Source organism: Myotis myotis, unplaced genomic scaffold (genome assembly GCF_014108235.1).
Source record: "Myotis myotis isolate mMyoMyo1 unplaced genomic scaffold, mMyoMyo1.p scaffold_m19_p_11, whole genome shotgun sequence".
NCBI classification, from domain to species: Eukaryota; Metazoa; Chordata; class Mammalia; order Chiroptera; family Vespertilionidae; genus Myotis; species Myotis myotis.
Genome location: NW_023416315.1, coordinates 57923382 through 57938327, shown reverse-complemented (window position 1 = coordinate 57938327; position 14946 = coordinate 57923382). Strand labels below are relative to the sequence as shown.

The 14946-nt window shown below is 45.1% G+C and overlaps 1 protein-coding gene across 5 annotated transcripts in view; it reads right to left on the bottom strand.

Annotated features, from left to right (window-relative positions):
- The window catches only part of WDR91 (WD repeat domain 91), a 29012-nt gene that overhangs the window by 6394 nt on the left and 7672 nt on the right, over positions 1-14946 (bottom strand). For 4 of the 5 annotated variants that reach the window (XM_036328605.1, XM_036328601.1, XM_036328602.1 and 1 more), the window contains 5 exons: positions 6200-6355; positions 3449-3642; positions 2201-2351; positions 601-695; positions 333-501 (listed from right to left, as the gene is read on the bottom strand). In XM_036328605.1, coding sequence (XP_036184498.1) covers positions 333-501; positions 601-695; positions 2201-2351; positions 3449-3642; positions 6200-6355 — 765 coding nt within the window. The remainder of the gene's footprint in view (positions 1-332; positions 502-600; positions 696-2200; positions 2352-3448; positions 3643-6199; positions 6356-14946) is intronic. The other variant, XM_036328603.1, reaches the window with a different exon arrangement.

The window sequence follows — 14946 nt, the reverse complement described above, 5'->3', positions numbered from 1 at the left end:
GGAAATCTGTGCCTTCCTCTCAATTTTGCCATGAACCTTAAACTGCTCAAAAATAAAGTCTTTAAATATAAAACAAACTTAAACGAAGCCACAGGGGCCCTCTAGGAGGCGGTGTGACTTGGGAACGTGTGGCACAATTCTGAGTGACTTCAGCTGGCAACCTACCCACTGGAGCATTACTCCCTTCAACACTTACACGTCGATGTTTCCTCACAAATCAAAGTTTGAGAAGACCAAAGCAAAGAGAGGGAGAGGCTCAGAAGGGAGGGAGCGCGGGCCCTGTGCCCTCCCGGAGCGTGGCCAGCCCGAGGCCCCCGGGGGCAGGCCCGCACCTGCTGCTTCATGGTTTTCGTGTCCCACAGCAGCAGCTTGCCAGGAACATGGTTCGTGCCCTTGCTGCCGATGTCTAGTGCTGAGAAGTCCACCTGGGAAGCAAGGCTCGGAGCTGCAGCCGAACAGACGAAAGAGGCCCCGTTGGGGCTGCACGCGAGAGACAGGATTCTGCAACACACGTGGGGCGGGGTCAGCACTCCGCGGCCACCGGAAGGATGAGATGGGGAAAAGGCCCAGCAAAGGACCAGGCTGCAGAGCACAGCTCACCTGGGCATGTCGTCATTGATGTTGATTTCACAGAGATTCTTCTTGGCTTCCGTGTCATAAAGGCGCACTGTCCCCACACCACTGCCCAGCAAGAGCTGGAATGAGAAGGGGCGGGAGGTGTGAAGAACAGGAGGTCAGGCAGGTCAGGCAGGACCATGGGTGTGGTGGTGGGGGCCCAGGCCCTCTCCTCTGAGGTCTGGGCAGGCTGTAGGGGTGGGGTCCCTTCTACTTATTCAGGTAATTTAGGTGATATCTGGGTAAAATGGATCTCATTTAAAAATTAAATAAAGAGCCTGGCCGGCGTGGCTCCGTGGTTGAGCATCAATCTATGATCCAGGAGATCATGGTTTGATTCCCAGTCAGGGCACATGCCCGGGTTTCAGGCTCAATCCCCAGTAGGGGGTTTGCAGGAGGCAGCCGATCAATGATTCTTTCTCATCATTAATGTTTCTATCTCTCTCCCTCTCCTTCATCTCTGAAATGAATAAAAATATATTTAAAATACATAAATTAAAATTAAATAAAGACATCAGAGCTGACCTCCAACAGAAGTAAAACCACAGAAGGAATCTGTGGATGGGAGAGATGTATCACCCCAGACATACCTGGAAAGGTTCTGGCTGATTAAATGAGACCCTCTGTTCTTTCCTCCTTTTCTTTCCATTTTAAATCCCAGCTTTCCAGCCCTTCCTTCTCCCTCCTAATCTCTCTTCACCTCCGTGGGTGCCATCCTGGCTGATCATGGGGCCTGGGCCCCCTTTGCTTGTCTGGGGACAGCTCTGGCTCTGAGCCAGTGAAGGCCTCCAGAAAAAATAGGAGAAGCTATCCTTGCCTTCAGGAACCTGCATTTTATTTGATGAAAAGCTTCGAAGACAATGAGTATCACCAGAAGAAAGCACCAGAAGCAGGTCTGAGGGTATCCCCAGGAATATCACCTACATCACTTGGCAAATTATCACTGGGTATGCCCTGATGCCTTCGTACCATAACCAAAATGCCTGCAGTTGTCAACATTATTAAAAAACGAGGCTTGCTCCTCAGGTTGCCTGCTATGATCCCCTCAAAATGGAATAAAAGAAAAGAAAAAATTACAAATCAACTTTACCTCCTAAACTACAAAGTCTATCTCAAACATTAAAGTCCAGAAGGAAAAAATAACACTGTACTATTCCTGGAGGCAATCAGACCCATGGGAACCGCCAAGTAGGGCACCATCCCCCACCAGCTTCAGCTGCTTCCTTTGGGCCCGACACAGGGAGCAGCTGAGAATGTTTGTGAGGGCTGTTAGAATCTGGACAGCTGAGGGACTGATGGGGAAGAACAGGAAGTGAGCCAGTCTCTCCCCAGACAGAGCAGCGAGCCAGACCACCACAGAGAGGGAGGCACCCTGGCCGTCTGACTGGGGAGTGTTCTCCAGGTTGCACTGCAGTCTCATTTCAGTTCTCATTCATCCTGTCACCTCCTTGCCCACCCCAAACAGGAGTCTATAGGGTCAATCCTGGCTGTGTGGTCCCCATGGGGGGTGGTGCCTGACCACCGGTGGACAGCCCTGGGGAATTCTTCACAGACTGCAGAGCAAGCAATGAGGCACCTCACTCACCAGCCGGTCCCGCTTGGTGGCCCACTCCAAAGACAGCAGTGGTGACTTGGAAATGGAGGACGCTTTGGTCTGCATGATGGGGTTGAAGGACCACACTTTGATGACCCCGTCTACGTCTAAGCTGGCAACCCTCCTCCCTGAGCAATCCACTCTGAGACAAAAGAGAGAGGGGAGCTGTTAACATCCTTGCCGTAGTCCATCCTCCTCTTCAGCTAGTTCAGATGGCTGCTTTTCTGACGTTCTAACTGCTTTAAAAAACAATCCTGAAATGCCTACACTCCAATGACCAGTGGACTATTGCTAGAAATATTCATTCATTCATTTGTCCAAGAATTTCTTATGAAGCACCCATTATGTGCTGAGCCCTGGGGTAAACACTGGGCACAGAACAGTGGGCAGGATGCACTGGGCCTCGACCTCGGTGCTCAGTGTATGGAGATTGAGAGCCTCCTGCACTCGGCTCTGGGGCCCATCAAAACAAGGGACCCACCTCCCCTCTGAACATTACATCTGTGAGGGTCCCTTCATGAAAGGTCATGTTCTTACCAAGTGCAAGTAAAAACTTATAAATGGTAAGTACACAGCGGGGCAAAAGTGGGCTTACAGTTGGAAAATAATACAATAATTAATAAGTAATAACAGGGGAGTAAACTCTGTGTTCCCAAGTGCTCACAAATTATAAACCTACTTTTACCCTGCCCTGTATTTATCTAAAATTACCAACACAGGCTGGCAGGTGTGGCTCATGGTTGAGCGTCCACCTATGAAGCAGGAGGCCATGCACAGTTCGACTCCTGGTCAGGGCACATGCCCGGGTTTCGGGCTCTATCCCCAGTGTGGGACGTGCAGGAGGCAGCTGATCAATGATTCTCTCTCCCTCTCCCGTCCTTTCTGAAATCAATAAAAAAATTTTTAAATAAATAAATAAAATTACCAACATAAAGCAAATTAAAATTGAGTGAGCTTTAGGGAGTTCAAATAAAAGGCAGCTGTTCCTAAGACTCGGAGTCCCATGGTTAGAAAGTTCAGAGAGGCTGACGAGGGCTACAGCAGCTCTGAGCAGGACACCCCACACCCAGATGGCAGCTGCCCCACCTCCTCTGACTCGTTGAGAGTGACAATGGTCCTTCAGGAATCCCACTTTCCATACCTCCTGCCAGCTACACCTTCATGCACAGCTTCCCAGGGAGACCAGTCCCACCTGGCTAGAGCTTTCTCTAGCTGGGCCTCGCCTCCACCTGAACCCACCTGCAGTGCATGATGGAGGAGTGGTGCTCCCCGTACTCCTCCTGCCCCAGCACAATGAACGGCTGTTCGGGGCGGACACCTCCACCCTCAGGGCCTGCTGAGGCAGCCCGCGTCAGCGTCTCCAGCGCCTCCACGTGGAGCTCTGCACAGGGCTCTGGTTCAGGGCCGCAAGCTTCAGGTTTCTTCTCTGCACACTGCCAAGCAAAGTAGGGAAAAGGCAGCTGTGACAGGTCTGTGCTGGGCCTAGCTACCCACCACATCCGGGGACGCGCTGCAGGACATCTGTGGTTGCAGCACACTGCAGGAGGCTCTTGGTGATCGTGTGTCTAGAATAAGCATGTCAAACTCGAGGCCCACGGGCCACATGTGGCCCACAATGAATATTTTTGTGGCCCAGCCAATATAAAAGTATATAAGAAATATTTTAATAAAAATTTCATAACTTAATTTCTATAATATCCTGTTATACATAATTTTTAAAACATATTTTATTGATTTTTTTACAGAGAGGAAGGGAGAAGGATAGAGAGTTAGAAACATCAATAAGAGGAAAACATCGATCAGCTGCCTCCTGCACCCCCACACTGGGGATGTGCCTGCAACCAAAGTACATGCCCTTGACCGGAATCGAACGTGGGCCCTTCAGTCCGCAGGCCGACGCTTTATCCACCGAGCCAAACCAGTCAGGGCTATACATAATTATTAATAATGAACTACAACATTCACTAATGACTGATTACTATAATCGTGTTGCATTCATTTTCCTTACATGCCTTATGTGCAGGCACACCATTTCTCTCCACTAATACCAACAGCGAATATTTTAGCAGCCGATTGCCACATCATTAGTCTTGTACTGACTTGTTTGGTGTGTGCAACAGGAAATATTTCGCTTTCAGAGAACAAGAAAAATAGGTTTATTTGCATAACGCTTATTAATTTGTGCAGTTATGCAGTGTCTGGTAAATTAATGTTCAAGAAAAAATATTAATTTTTATTAAAATGTTCTACTAATTTATTTTAACGATCACTCATTTATTTCAGCCCTTTGTATTCAGCATGTCTCTATCGAACTAAACCTACGTTTCTATGAAATTTGAAGCTTTTGTTTTTTTGCGGCCCACAGAAACTTAAACCTTGTTTATTTGGCCCATTTTAGCCTTTGAGTCTGACATGCTTGATCTAGAACAGTGGTCGGCAAACTGCGGCTCGCGAGCCACATGCAACTCTTTGGCCCTTGAGTGTGGCTCTTCCTAAGCCTTAGGAGTACCCTAATTAAGTTAATAACAATGTACCTACCTATATAGTTTAAGTTTAAAAAATTTGGCTCTCAAAAGAAATTTCAGCCCTAACCAGTTTGGCTCAGTGGATAGAGCATCGGCCTGCGGACTGAAGGGTCCCGGGTTCGATTTCGGTCAAGGGCATGTACCTTGGTTGCGGGCATATCCTCAGTGGGGGGTGTGCATGAGGCAGCTGATGGATGGTTCTCTCTCATCGATGTTTCTAGCTCTCTATCCCTCTCCCTTCCTCTCTGTAAAAAATCAATAAAATATATTTAAAAAAAAGAAAAGAAATTTCAATCGTTGTACTGTTGATATTTGGCTCTGTTGACTAATGAGTTTGCTGACCACTGATCTAGAAGAAAGAGCTCGAACTGCAAGAACAGGCCCAGTTTGTCCAGGAAGGGCAGGTGCCAGCTCTCCCACCATCCCTTTCCTAGAGACCTTGCTCCTCTCATGGGCCCTGCTGAGGGAGAGAGGGTCAAGGGTGCCCTTCTCTGTCAGGACACACGCCACCTTGACAGACCAGGCCTCTGATGCTTTTAAATAGGCAAGTAGCGCCTGGCCCGTGTGGCTCAATGGTTGAGCATCAACCATGCACCAAGAGGTCGCTGGTTCAATTCCTGGTCAGGGCACATGCCTGGGTTGCAGGCTCGATCCCCAGTAGGAGACGTGCAGGAGGCAGCTGATTGATGTTTCTCTCATCATCGATGTTTTTCTCTCTCTTCCTTCTTCCTCTCCCTTCCTCTCTCTCTAAAAATCAATAAAGCATATATTTTTTAAAAATAGGTAAGTAGCTCCAATTAGGAAATAAATGGTCAACTAGGTGACAGGCAAGGGACTCAGGCAGCAAATCCCCAGGGCTTCCCGAGTGTTTGACAGAGTGGAGGCAGCTTATGCTGCCAGAAGAGCAGACCTGACCCACGTTCAGCAGTGAGGGGAGACCCAGGGCTCAGCGTGGCAAGGGCCTAGGTTGCAGAATGACACTGTGTGGGCCCGTGGCCCTCAGGCAGCAACTCCAGCAGGTGGGCCTCTGGGGGTGCAGGAGAAAAGGATCTTGAGATCAAGCAAGTCTGGGGGATTCTGGGTTAAAGCAAGGGAAACCAGTCTCTGTCCTGCCAAATCTGAGCCTGTGACATGCTAATAGTAACATGCACAATTAACCTAAGGGGAAAACGCAGCATGCAAGGGGTCCCAAGCCAATGTAATCACAGCCCCCATCTGTGGGGACATTTGTAGTTGGCATTTTATGGCTTCTGTTTAGAAAAATGCTACAGCAGAAAGAGGGACCACTGCAGAGTTAGGCACACTGTGAACAAAACAACCGAACTGCAAGCAATTAAGCCCAGTTCAGCAAGACCACACTCTACACGACGGCAGAAACCAAGGGAGGTAAGAGTGGGCCCTGCACCACCCTGTCATTTTCCGGCCCTCCCGTGGGCGTGCTTGGACCGCTGAGGACAAGCCATACCTGCAAAGTCAGAGACAGAAGCTCCTTCCTCTCCTTGCCGTGGTCCTGCAGGCGCCGCTGCCGGTGCTGTGACCAGCTGGACTCCCCCGGGGCCAGCCCGCTGAAGAGGCTCTTCCCATCCCTGGGTCCGCACGCGGGGTCCTTTGCCTTAGTGGTCTGGAGGGCGAGACACCAGGCTGTGAAAGTCTCTTCCTGTCTGTGCCCACGCCAAGAGCCCTGGGCCAGGAGCAGGGCAGAAGCCAGGGAGTGGCTTCTCTACCCACCAGGTCCTGGGTAAGTTTCCTCCCTGGCCATGCTAAGCAGGTAGGTAAAATGTTACCATCTCATTGGTGGGTAAAGTCAAGAGTGAAACATAGGCTGTCTGGACCGCCTCCTTTCTGTTCTCACTCCCGTCATGAGAGGACAGGTGGCCAGCACGCCTCAGCCTGCCTATCTCTATCACCTGGAGGGAGGTATCCATATGTCTCCTTGATCTGATCAGAACAATTACTTTTAGTCAAGAAGGATGAGATCATGTTAGGCCCCACGCTAGGTGTTCTAAACATTTATAAGCAACAATATGTTTGGGCAACATAAAAAAATTATGCAATATACAATCACTTCGCTGGAGGGGGAAAAAGGAACACAAAACCTTTGGGTCAAGTGTATGACTAAGCCAGCTAATGTTAACAAATACTCAGGTATTTGGAAATGACTCAGGTAACCAGAAATTCTTAATAGAAACTATTGGAAACTCAAGGACCTTTGAACAAGAGGAATTGCACAGAAAAGAAACTGGCATCGTCATGCTCCTTTTCATAACGTGAGTGATAAAGTCAATCAAGGTTAGAGCAGATAAATTCAATAATCCCCATCCCACTCCCATGGAGAGAAGTTTCTTAAGAGTCTTTTTAAAAAGAGCTGACACCTCATTCCTTTTCCGGATTACCGGGCCGGGGTCTCTTTTTCCAACCTTATTCCCACAAATTGTGATGGTCAAAATAGCCCCCTTGCCTTTTTACACAGATATGGATACAAACCAACCTCCTTGCAAGCCACCTATACACAAGGCCTAAGTCAAGAGAAGAGACTCCCTGCCCAGCCACGTGGCTCAGTAGTTAGTGACAACCTATGAACAGGAGGTCATGATTCGATTCCCAGTCAGGGCACATGCCTGGGTTGCAGGCTTGATACCCAGTAGGGGAAGTGCAGGAGGCAGCAGATTGATGATTCTCTCTCATCATTGATGTTTCTATCTGTCTCTCCCTCTCCCTTCCTCTCTGAAATCAATAAAAATATATTTTTTAAAAAAGAGAGAGATTCCCCCAAAGTCTACTGTCCTCTCTAGTTCTGCTACTTGCTATTTCTTATTAAGTCTATGTCTTATGTTAAAACAACTTAAGATGATTAGCATAGATCCCTTGGGACCCTGGAGCCACGTGCATAGATAAGAAACAAAATTTTAAAGGACTGAGCCTTACTGTATCTGGCCTGCAGGGTATTTGTTAGTTTTGTTTTTATGACTGAAGCGACCTCCAATGTTATCTACTGATGCTTGTAACAGATGTTTCTTCTAGAAGAAGTACTTGATTCTCCAAATTCTGGCTTGTTTGGGGAGAAGTAGGGTTCTTAGACAAGATACAAGAAGTGATCTAAGAAGGAAACCAATAACAATAACAGCCCTAGTGTATATTGTTCACTGAATGTTTACCAAATGCAAGGCCCCATGCTAAGAACTTTACAAACATTCCCTTAAAGGTGAGGACATTCCTTCTGAGGAGCTGAGGCTTGGAGAGGGTAAGGTAACTTGCTCTACACAGGCACAACTTGAAAGAGCTGAACTTCATATCCAGATATGACAGCAACTCCATGCTCTGAGAAACCTGAAGGAAGCAATACCATGAAGGGAACATGTGGAAGAAGGTGACACTGAATAGAAAAGAAATGTCATAATCCTGAAGCTAAATAACATACCCAAGACAAGGCCCTTCTCTCGGCACTCTGGCCATTGCTGAGAAGTACCCCGTGGTCCACGGAACCATGGGCAGGACCCACAGCTTTAGAAGGTGGGAGGCTTCTCTTACCTTTCTAGAAGCAAAGGGTGTCAAGATAATTGATAACAGAGAGGTCCTGAGATAAACATGGTGTCCCTCAAATGGTCCCCAGCTGTGTGTGCCCACTTCCTGGAATGTGATCCAAGGGTACCAGCCCTCCATTGATTTCTGCCCATACCTATTGATCCAGAGGGCCGATTGCTCAGACTGAAGAACACATGGGAAGCTACACCTACTTCAGGCAAAACAGACTTTAAGCCAATGAGTATAGTAAGAGACAAAGAAAGTGATTACATAATGATAAAGGGGTGAATTTATCAAGAAGACATAATAACCATAAATATAAACACACCCAACATCAGAGTACCTACTTACAGGGTGTCCCCCCAAAAAATGTATACACACTTTGAATGATTATAAAGTCAGTGTTTATTAACATACAGTTCATTAAAAAAAGTTAAAAGCATCTACAGAAATGAATAAATTTTTTTGCCAATGCCTGTTTTCAAACTGATGACCGTTCTGGTCCAGGCACTGCTGATAACGCGAAGCAATGGAATCACAAACATCAAGAATCATTTCATTCGGTATTTGTTCACCCTCAATTCATCAACTGTGGCCCATTTTGTACCATAAACTTTATCTTTTATGTATCCCCATAAAAAAAGTCTAGTGGCACGTTAGGGTAAATTTTCTTTGTTCAAAGCTTAGTGTGGCTTCACCCATTATTTCAAATCAGTTAAACCTGAAAAGGAGTGAAAATTAAGTGAGTTATCAGCTGTTAAAGTGTGTATACATTTTTGGGGGCACCCTATATAAAGCAATTAACAGACGTAACAGGAGAAACACGCAGTAATACAAAGAGTAGGAAACTTTAATACCCTACTTTCAACAATGGATAGATCATCCAAACAGAAAAGCAATAAGAAAACATTGTACTTAAACTACACATTAGATCAGAAGGACTTAATGGACATTTACAGAACATTCCATCCAAAAGCAACAAAATGCACATTCTTCTCACGTGTACATGGAACATTCTCCAGAAGAGGTCATATATTAGCCCACAAAATAAGTCTTAATAAATTTAAGAAGACTGAAATCATATCAAGGATCACAATAATATGAAAGTAGAAATCAATTTACAGGATACCTAAAACATTCACAAACATGTGGAGACTAAGCAATATCAATGGGTCACTCACATCAATGGGAGACTGAACCACCAATGGGTCAAAGAAACCAGAAAAGAAATAAAAAAAATATCTTGAGACAAATGAAAGTGGAAATATGACACACTGAAACTAACAGAATGAATACCTACATTAACAATAAACACTTATATTAAAAAAAAGAAAGATCTCAAACAACTTTACACCTCAAGGAACTAGAAAAAGGACGAACAAATCTCAAAGTTAGTCAAAGGAAGGAAATGATGAAGACAAGAAAGAAAATAAATAAAATAGACATTAAAAAGGCAATAGAAAGGATCAATGAAACTAAGAGCTATTGTTTGTTTTTTTAAGATGAACAAAATAGACAAACCTTTAACTAGATTTACCAAGAAAAAAAGAGGTCTCAAATAAATAAAATTAGAAATGAATTCCCAAACATGTCTCTAAAAGCTGAACATTTTAATGGAAGAACTGGCAGCAGAAGCCACGTTTTCTGAATCCAAAGGTGGCCACGGGAATCCAGCTGCATAAACAGTGCTGAGTGGCAGGAAGATCAGTGTCTGGGGCTGGCTGTTGTTTTCTACAATAGTGGGATCCTGGAAAGTGAGGAAGTCTCAAAAAGCCTGGGACCTGCAGGTTTGACAGATTGATCAGCCCAACCAAGAGAACTTTAAACTGGATATTTAAGAAGAAAAGGGAAAGAACCCATGTAAAACTGCATCCAGACCACAGAGGGATCCTCCCTTGGAACCAGAGGTGGGAAAGGCTACAGAGGGAAGACCAGACGCTATTTTCTCTCCTTAATTACCCACCGCACCTGATAAATGGTGTCTTTTCCTTTTTCAATGCTTGGTGTTAAGAGTGCTCAGCCCTAGCAGGTTTGGTTCAGGGGATAGAGCGTCGGCCTGTGAACTGAAAGGTCCCAAGGTTCGATTCCGGTCAAGGGCACATGCTCAGGTTGTGGGCTTGATCCCCAGTGGGGGGCTTGCAGGAGGCAGCTGATCATTGATGTTTCTATCTCCTTCTCCCTCTTCCTTCCTCTCTGAAATCAATAAAATATATACATATATATGTATATATATATAGAAAGACAGATTAGAGAGATAGATAGATAAAAGAGTGCTCAATTCAATTGGCCCACACTGATGGGATAGGGAGGTTTAGGATGGACGTCAGATTCCCCTAGCTGACACAGCTTCCCCAGCATAGACAGAAAATACCATGTTAAGAAGTGCAAGGCAGAGCTTTCCTCACAAGTGAAGATGGAATGGAAGCTGTCCAGCATATTATCAGGCTGGACAGTACTCCAAAATGAAAATTCAAACAGGCATTAACAAAAGGCTCTACAACAAATTAAGAACTGCCTTTATAATGACAGGGCAGTTTATACAATGAGAACCGTGAACCTAAGTGTGAGCTATCACGTCCTGCTTAAAAGAGACCTTTTCCTTAAACTGTATGTACTAAAGTTATTTATTAAACAAGCACAAGCACAAACAACAACAAAAAATGTGCTAAAAGCTGATGAATGCAGTTGTCCACAAAACACTCAAATAAGTAGGCTAAGGTAAACCCATGTCTAGCTACAAATGTACTTAAAAGTTCACTGTGACATAAGCAGCAATTCAAAATTTTAAGAACAAACTTCATAAAAATCTCAACTACTGGATTAATAGAACATTGCAGTGGCCCAAATTATATCCAGTCATATTCTATCATAATCTATCTGTCTCTGGCCCTGGCCAGGTAGCTCAGTTGGGTAGAGCATTGTCCTAATACCAGGGGTAGGCAACCTTTTTTTGGCCAAGAGCCATTGGATATTTGTAACATTATTCTTGGGCCAAACAAAATTATCACCTTAAAAATTAGCCTGCTATGTTTGGTTAAACATTTAATTAACTGACCCCTAATGCTTTGGCAGGGCCAGACCAAATGATTTCACGGGCTGTGGGCCGGACGTTCCCCAACCGGATTATGCCAAGCTTTCAGATTCGATCCCCAGTCAGGGCACATACAGGAATCAACCCATGAATGCACAGATGGGTGGAACAATAAGTCAATGTTCTCCCTTTCTCGCTCTCTAAAATTAATAAACCAATAAATATCTAAAATTAAGAAAAATCATAATCTACCTGTCTCCTACAGTCCAGGAGAGAGATTTTTAACTGTTTATCACTTGGCCTCCTCGCTCCTCACTCTGAAGAAGGCTATAAATTAATTTTCGGTGGCCCGAATACAGCTTACCAGGCAGTTATCCAAATGGGGCAGGAAACGAGTTCCAGTAATTTGATCTCCCCTAAAGCAAAATAAAGCCACCCAGAGGACAGGCCCTTGGAACACAGGAATTACAGAATGAAGGATGGCAAGAAGGCTCCCTTCTCCCCATCCAGCTTAGAGCCATGGAAACAGCCCCCACAGTACCTGTACTTACCACTGATTTCTCAGTAGCTATGAGGTGATTTGAGAATACCGAAGTCTGTGCCCGCTTTGTTTTCTTTACATGATGGCAATTAGAGGTTCTCTCTATAATAACCTCTTGCAGTCCCACAGCTTACTGAGTGGGTGTGGAAGGAGTGGAATTAGGGCTGAGGTGCCCTGAGGGGCTGCTGCTGTCCCAGAGATGCCGCGGGAGCCTGGAAACCAGGGTTTTATAGCTACTTCCATTTGTTGTTTTAAATTTTGCCTCCAGATCCAGACTGAAAGCACTGAGAGTGTATCACCATCTACTTTGCCATCTACAATGCTATGAACATTTCAGTAATAATGACAACAGTTAGAGCAAACAACGAATTACAAGTGGGCAAAATGCTGATATAATGGAAATGTATACTGGTATATACAAATACTATTTAAAATAGGAAAGCCTAATCATTTTATCTGTTGTTAATTTAATAACACAGCACATGGTTTTTTATTTGCTTATTTGTTACTAGTAAAAAAAAAAAAAGAGGCAGTTGTGGTGTGGTAATAGTGAGAAAGGCTATACACTTAACATGTGCTAACAAAGCAATATGGCTTTAAAAAAACAATGTCACTTACTATTGAGTTAAAAGCAATATATCATTAAAATCATAGGAATTGATTATACAACTCTACTTAGTATTGGTAAGAGAGCACTTCAAATTATACACTCAAATTTGGCCATTAACTGTAATAGAGGAATTAAAAAAATTAGAATGCCCTTCCCTAGAGGAGGGGGACCAGCATGGTGAGGGGTCTAGAAATCAAGCCATAGGTACAGTTACGGAGAGAGGGAGGCATGAACAGAGTGCTTACTGTGGGAAAGACAGGAAGGGTTGTCCTAAGAGAAGCCTTAGTGTACTCAGCATCAGAAAGCAGAGCTAAGATCAGTGAGTTTAATTATAGGGAGGTTTCTACTAACAGCTCTGCAACGGACAACTTTCCCATGTTGACAAGCAGTGAGCTTCTCATCACAGGAGGCAATGTATAGAACACACCCCTCTACTAAGTAGGAGGGTGGGCCAGATGACCTTCAAACTTCCTTTGACTTTAAAATTATTTTATTATCTTTAACCTCAAATCTACTCGTTATTGTTAGAATTGAAACAGCAATGCTGAGTATAATTAATAAATCAATAAAAAATATGTCACCTGCCAGCCTGTGTGGCTCAGTGGTTGAGCATCACCCTATGAACCAAGAGGTCTCGGTTTGATTCCCAGTCAGGGCACATGCCCAGATTTCGGGCTCCATCCCCACTTGGGACATGCAGGAGGCGGCTGATCAATGATTCTTTCTCATCATTGATGTTTCTGCCTCTCCCTTCCTCTCTGAAATCAATAAAAATATTTTTTTAAAAAGTGACCCAGCCACTGAGTGTTTCAGAGTGTAGACATCTGTGGCTTCCATTCAGGAAATGGAAAGAGGGCTACCTTTGCTGTGACATACCATGTGGTGAACCAAGCTTTGTTGGAATATATATTAGAGGTAAGGTAAGGAATGTTTGCTTCAAACTACACAGTCTTACCCTCATCTCTTGAGTGTATCCCAGTTCCATTTCAATCTCACCATCTGACACTTAGTCCTAAAGACATAAAGAGCAAGGCCACTGGCTTCACCCAAAGAACCTATCTCTGTGTTCTCTTTCATTTTTAAAAATACAATTGAATTGTGTAATTTCATGCACATTCCAAGGGACCTTACACTTCCTATGTCATCTATTACACCTATAAAATATTGCACAGTGAAGAGCTCTGCAAAGCAAACAGTAAAACTTACTCAAACACACTCCACAGAACTGGAATTCTAATTAAGTTTGAACTTTAGAAAAATAGTCATAGTAGGAACTGTGACTGATGTCTGACTCCTGGTACTAAGTTTATAGTCATATGCATTGCTGGCACTTTAGGTCTCAGAGCTGACTTGGGAACCCATGTAGGCCAGTATCTTCACAGATACAACTACTAGTAAAATGTATTGAGTCCTTGTAATCTGCCCAGTACTGTATTACCAAGGGCCCTTAATAAACCGAGTCCCTGGCCCCGAGAGAGTAAACACTAATATTAACACCCTCCAGCAAACTGGGGTTTAAGCAATCTGAGCAAGGACGATAAACCAGGGCTGAGCTGGAAGCGCAGCTGTCTGACTCCGAAGCCCCTGCTCTTTCTTATCCAGTGTTCTGCTCAGCGGCGGCACTTCAACACGACTGCACCCCAGGGCTGTGCTGAGAGCCCCGCCACCCTGGGAGCAGCCTGGGGCAGGCCCCTGACTCCCGGAGGCAGTCAGCAGCCCCAATCTGCTGTGCCACTTGCAACTGTTATCAAGCCCAGGCTGGCAGGGCTATGACGGCTCACTTCACCTGTAGCTAATACATGTATAGTAAGACAGAAAGGGTTCCTACCCAAGCAATATAGCACAACAGTGGGTCTGTAAAACTTCCACTCTGGCAGGCATTTCTGAGAGCAATGAATTTTGACCATCTCTGCAAGGAGAACTACTCAATGCGACCCTTAGCTATTTGGAATACATGCTAGCATAAAAGACATCCTGCAAGCTTCTATATATGTGAAAAAAATAGTGAAAATCCTTCACAGAATCAGTAAATCCTAACTGTACAAGAAATTCATTGATTCAGAAGTAACTCTAATTTACTCTTTATCTACATACTACTTTATATCGCCCAAAATTCAAAATTCCAGGAGCTTGAGTCGCCAAATCACAGTCACAAAGCCCTCATGAGTGCAAAGGAAATCTCTCAGAAAAGGGGAGGGACCCTTCAAAGCATACTTCCTCTCGCTGCCATCCACCCTTCACCTGCTGAGTGCCCAGTGCTGGGGCCTTTTGAGAGCTGGCACAGAAGCTCAGGCAGTGGCCAGAATGGCAGCATACTGGGGGAGGAGAGAAGTCCCTGTGGGTTAGACCTGGGCCTGAGATCTGGCACTACCTTTGGTCAGCTGCACACATCTGCCTCCTGTCACCTTCTGCCCACAACACGGGAGGGGAGGGGGGGTGGGGCAGGCGGAGAGTGCATTGAGTGGATTTCCCTGCACCATGCTCTTATCTCTATTCTCCTCCAGCAGA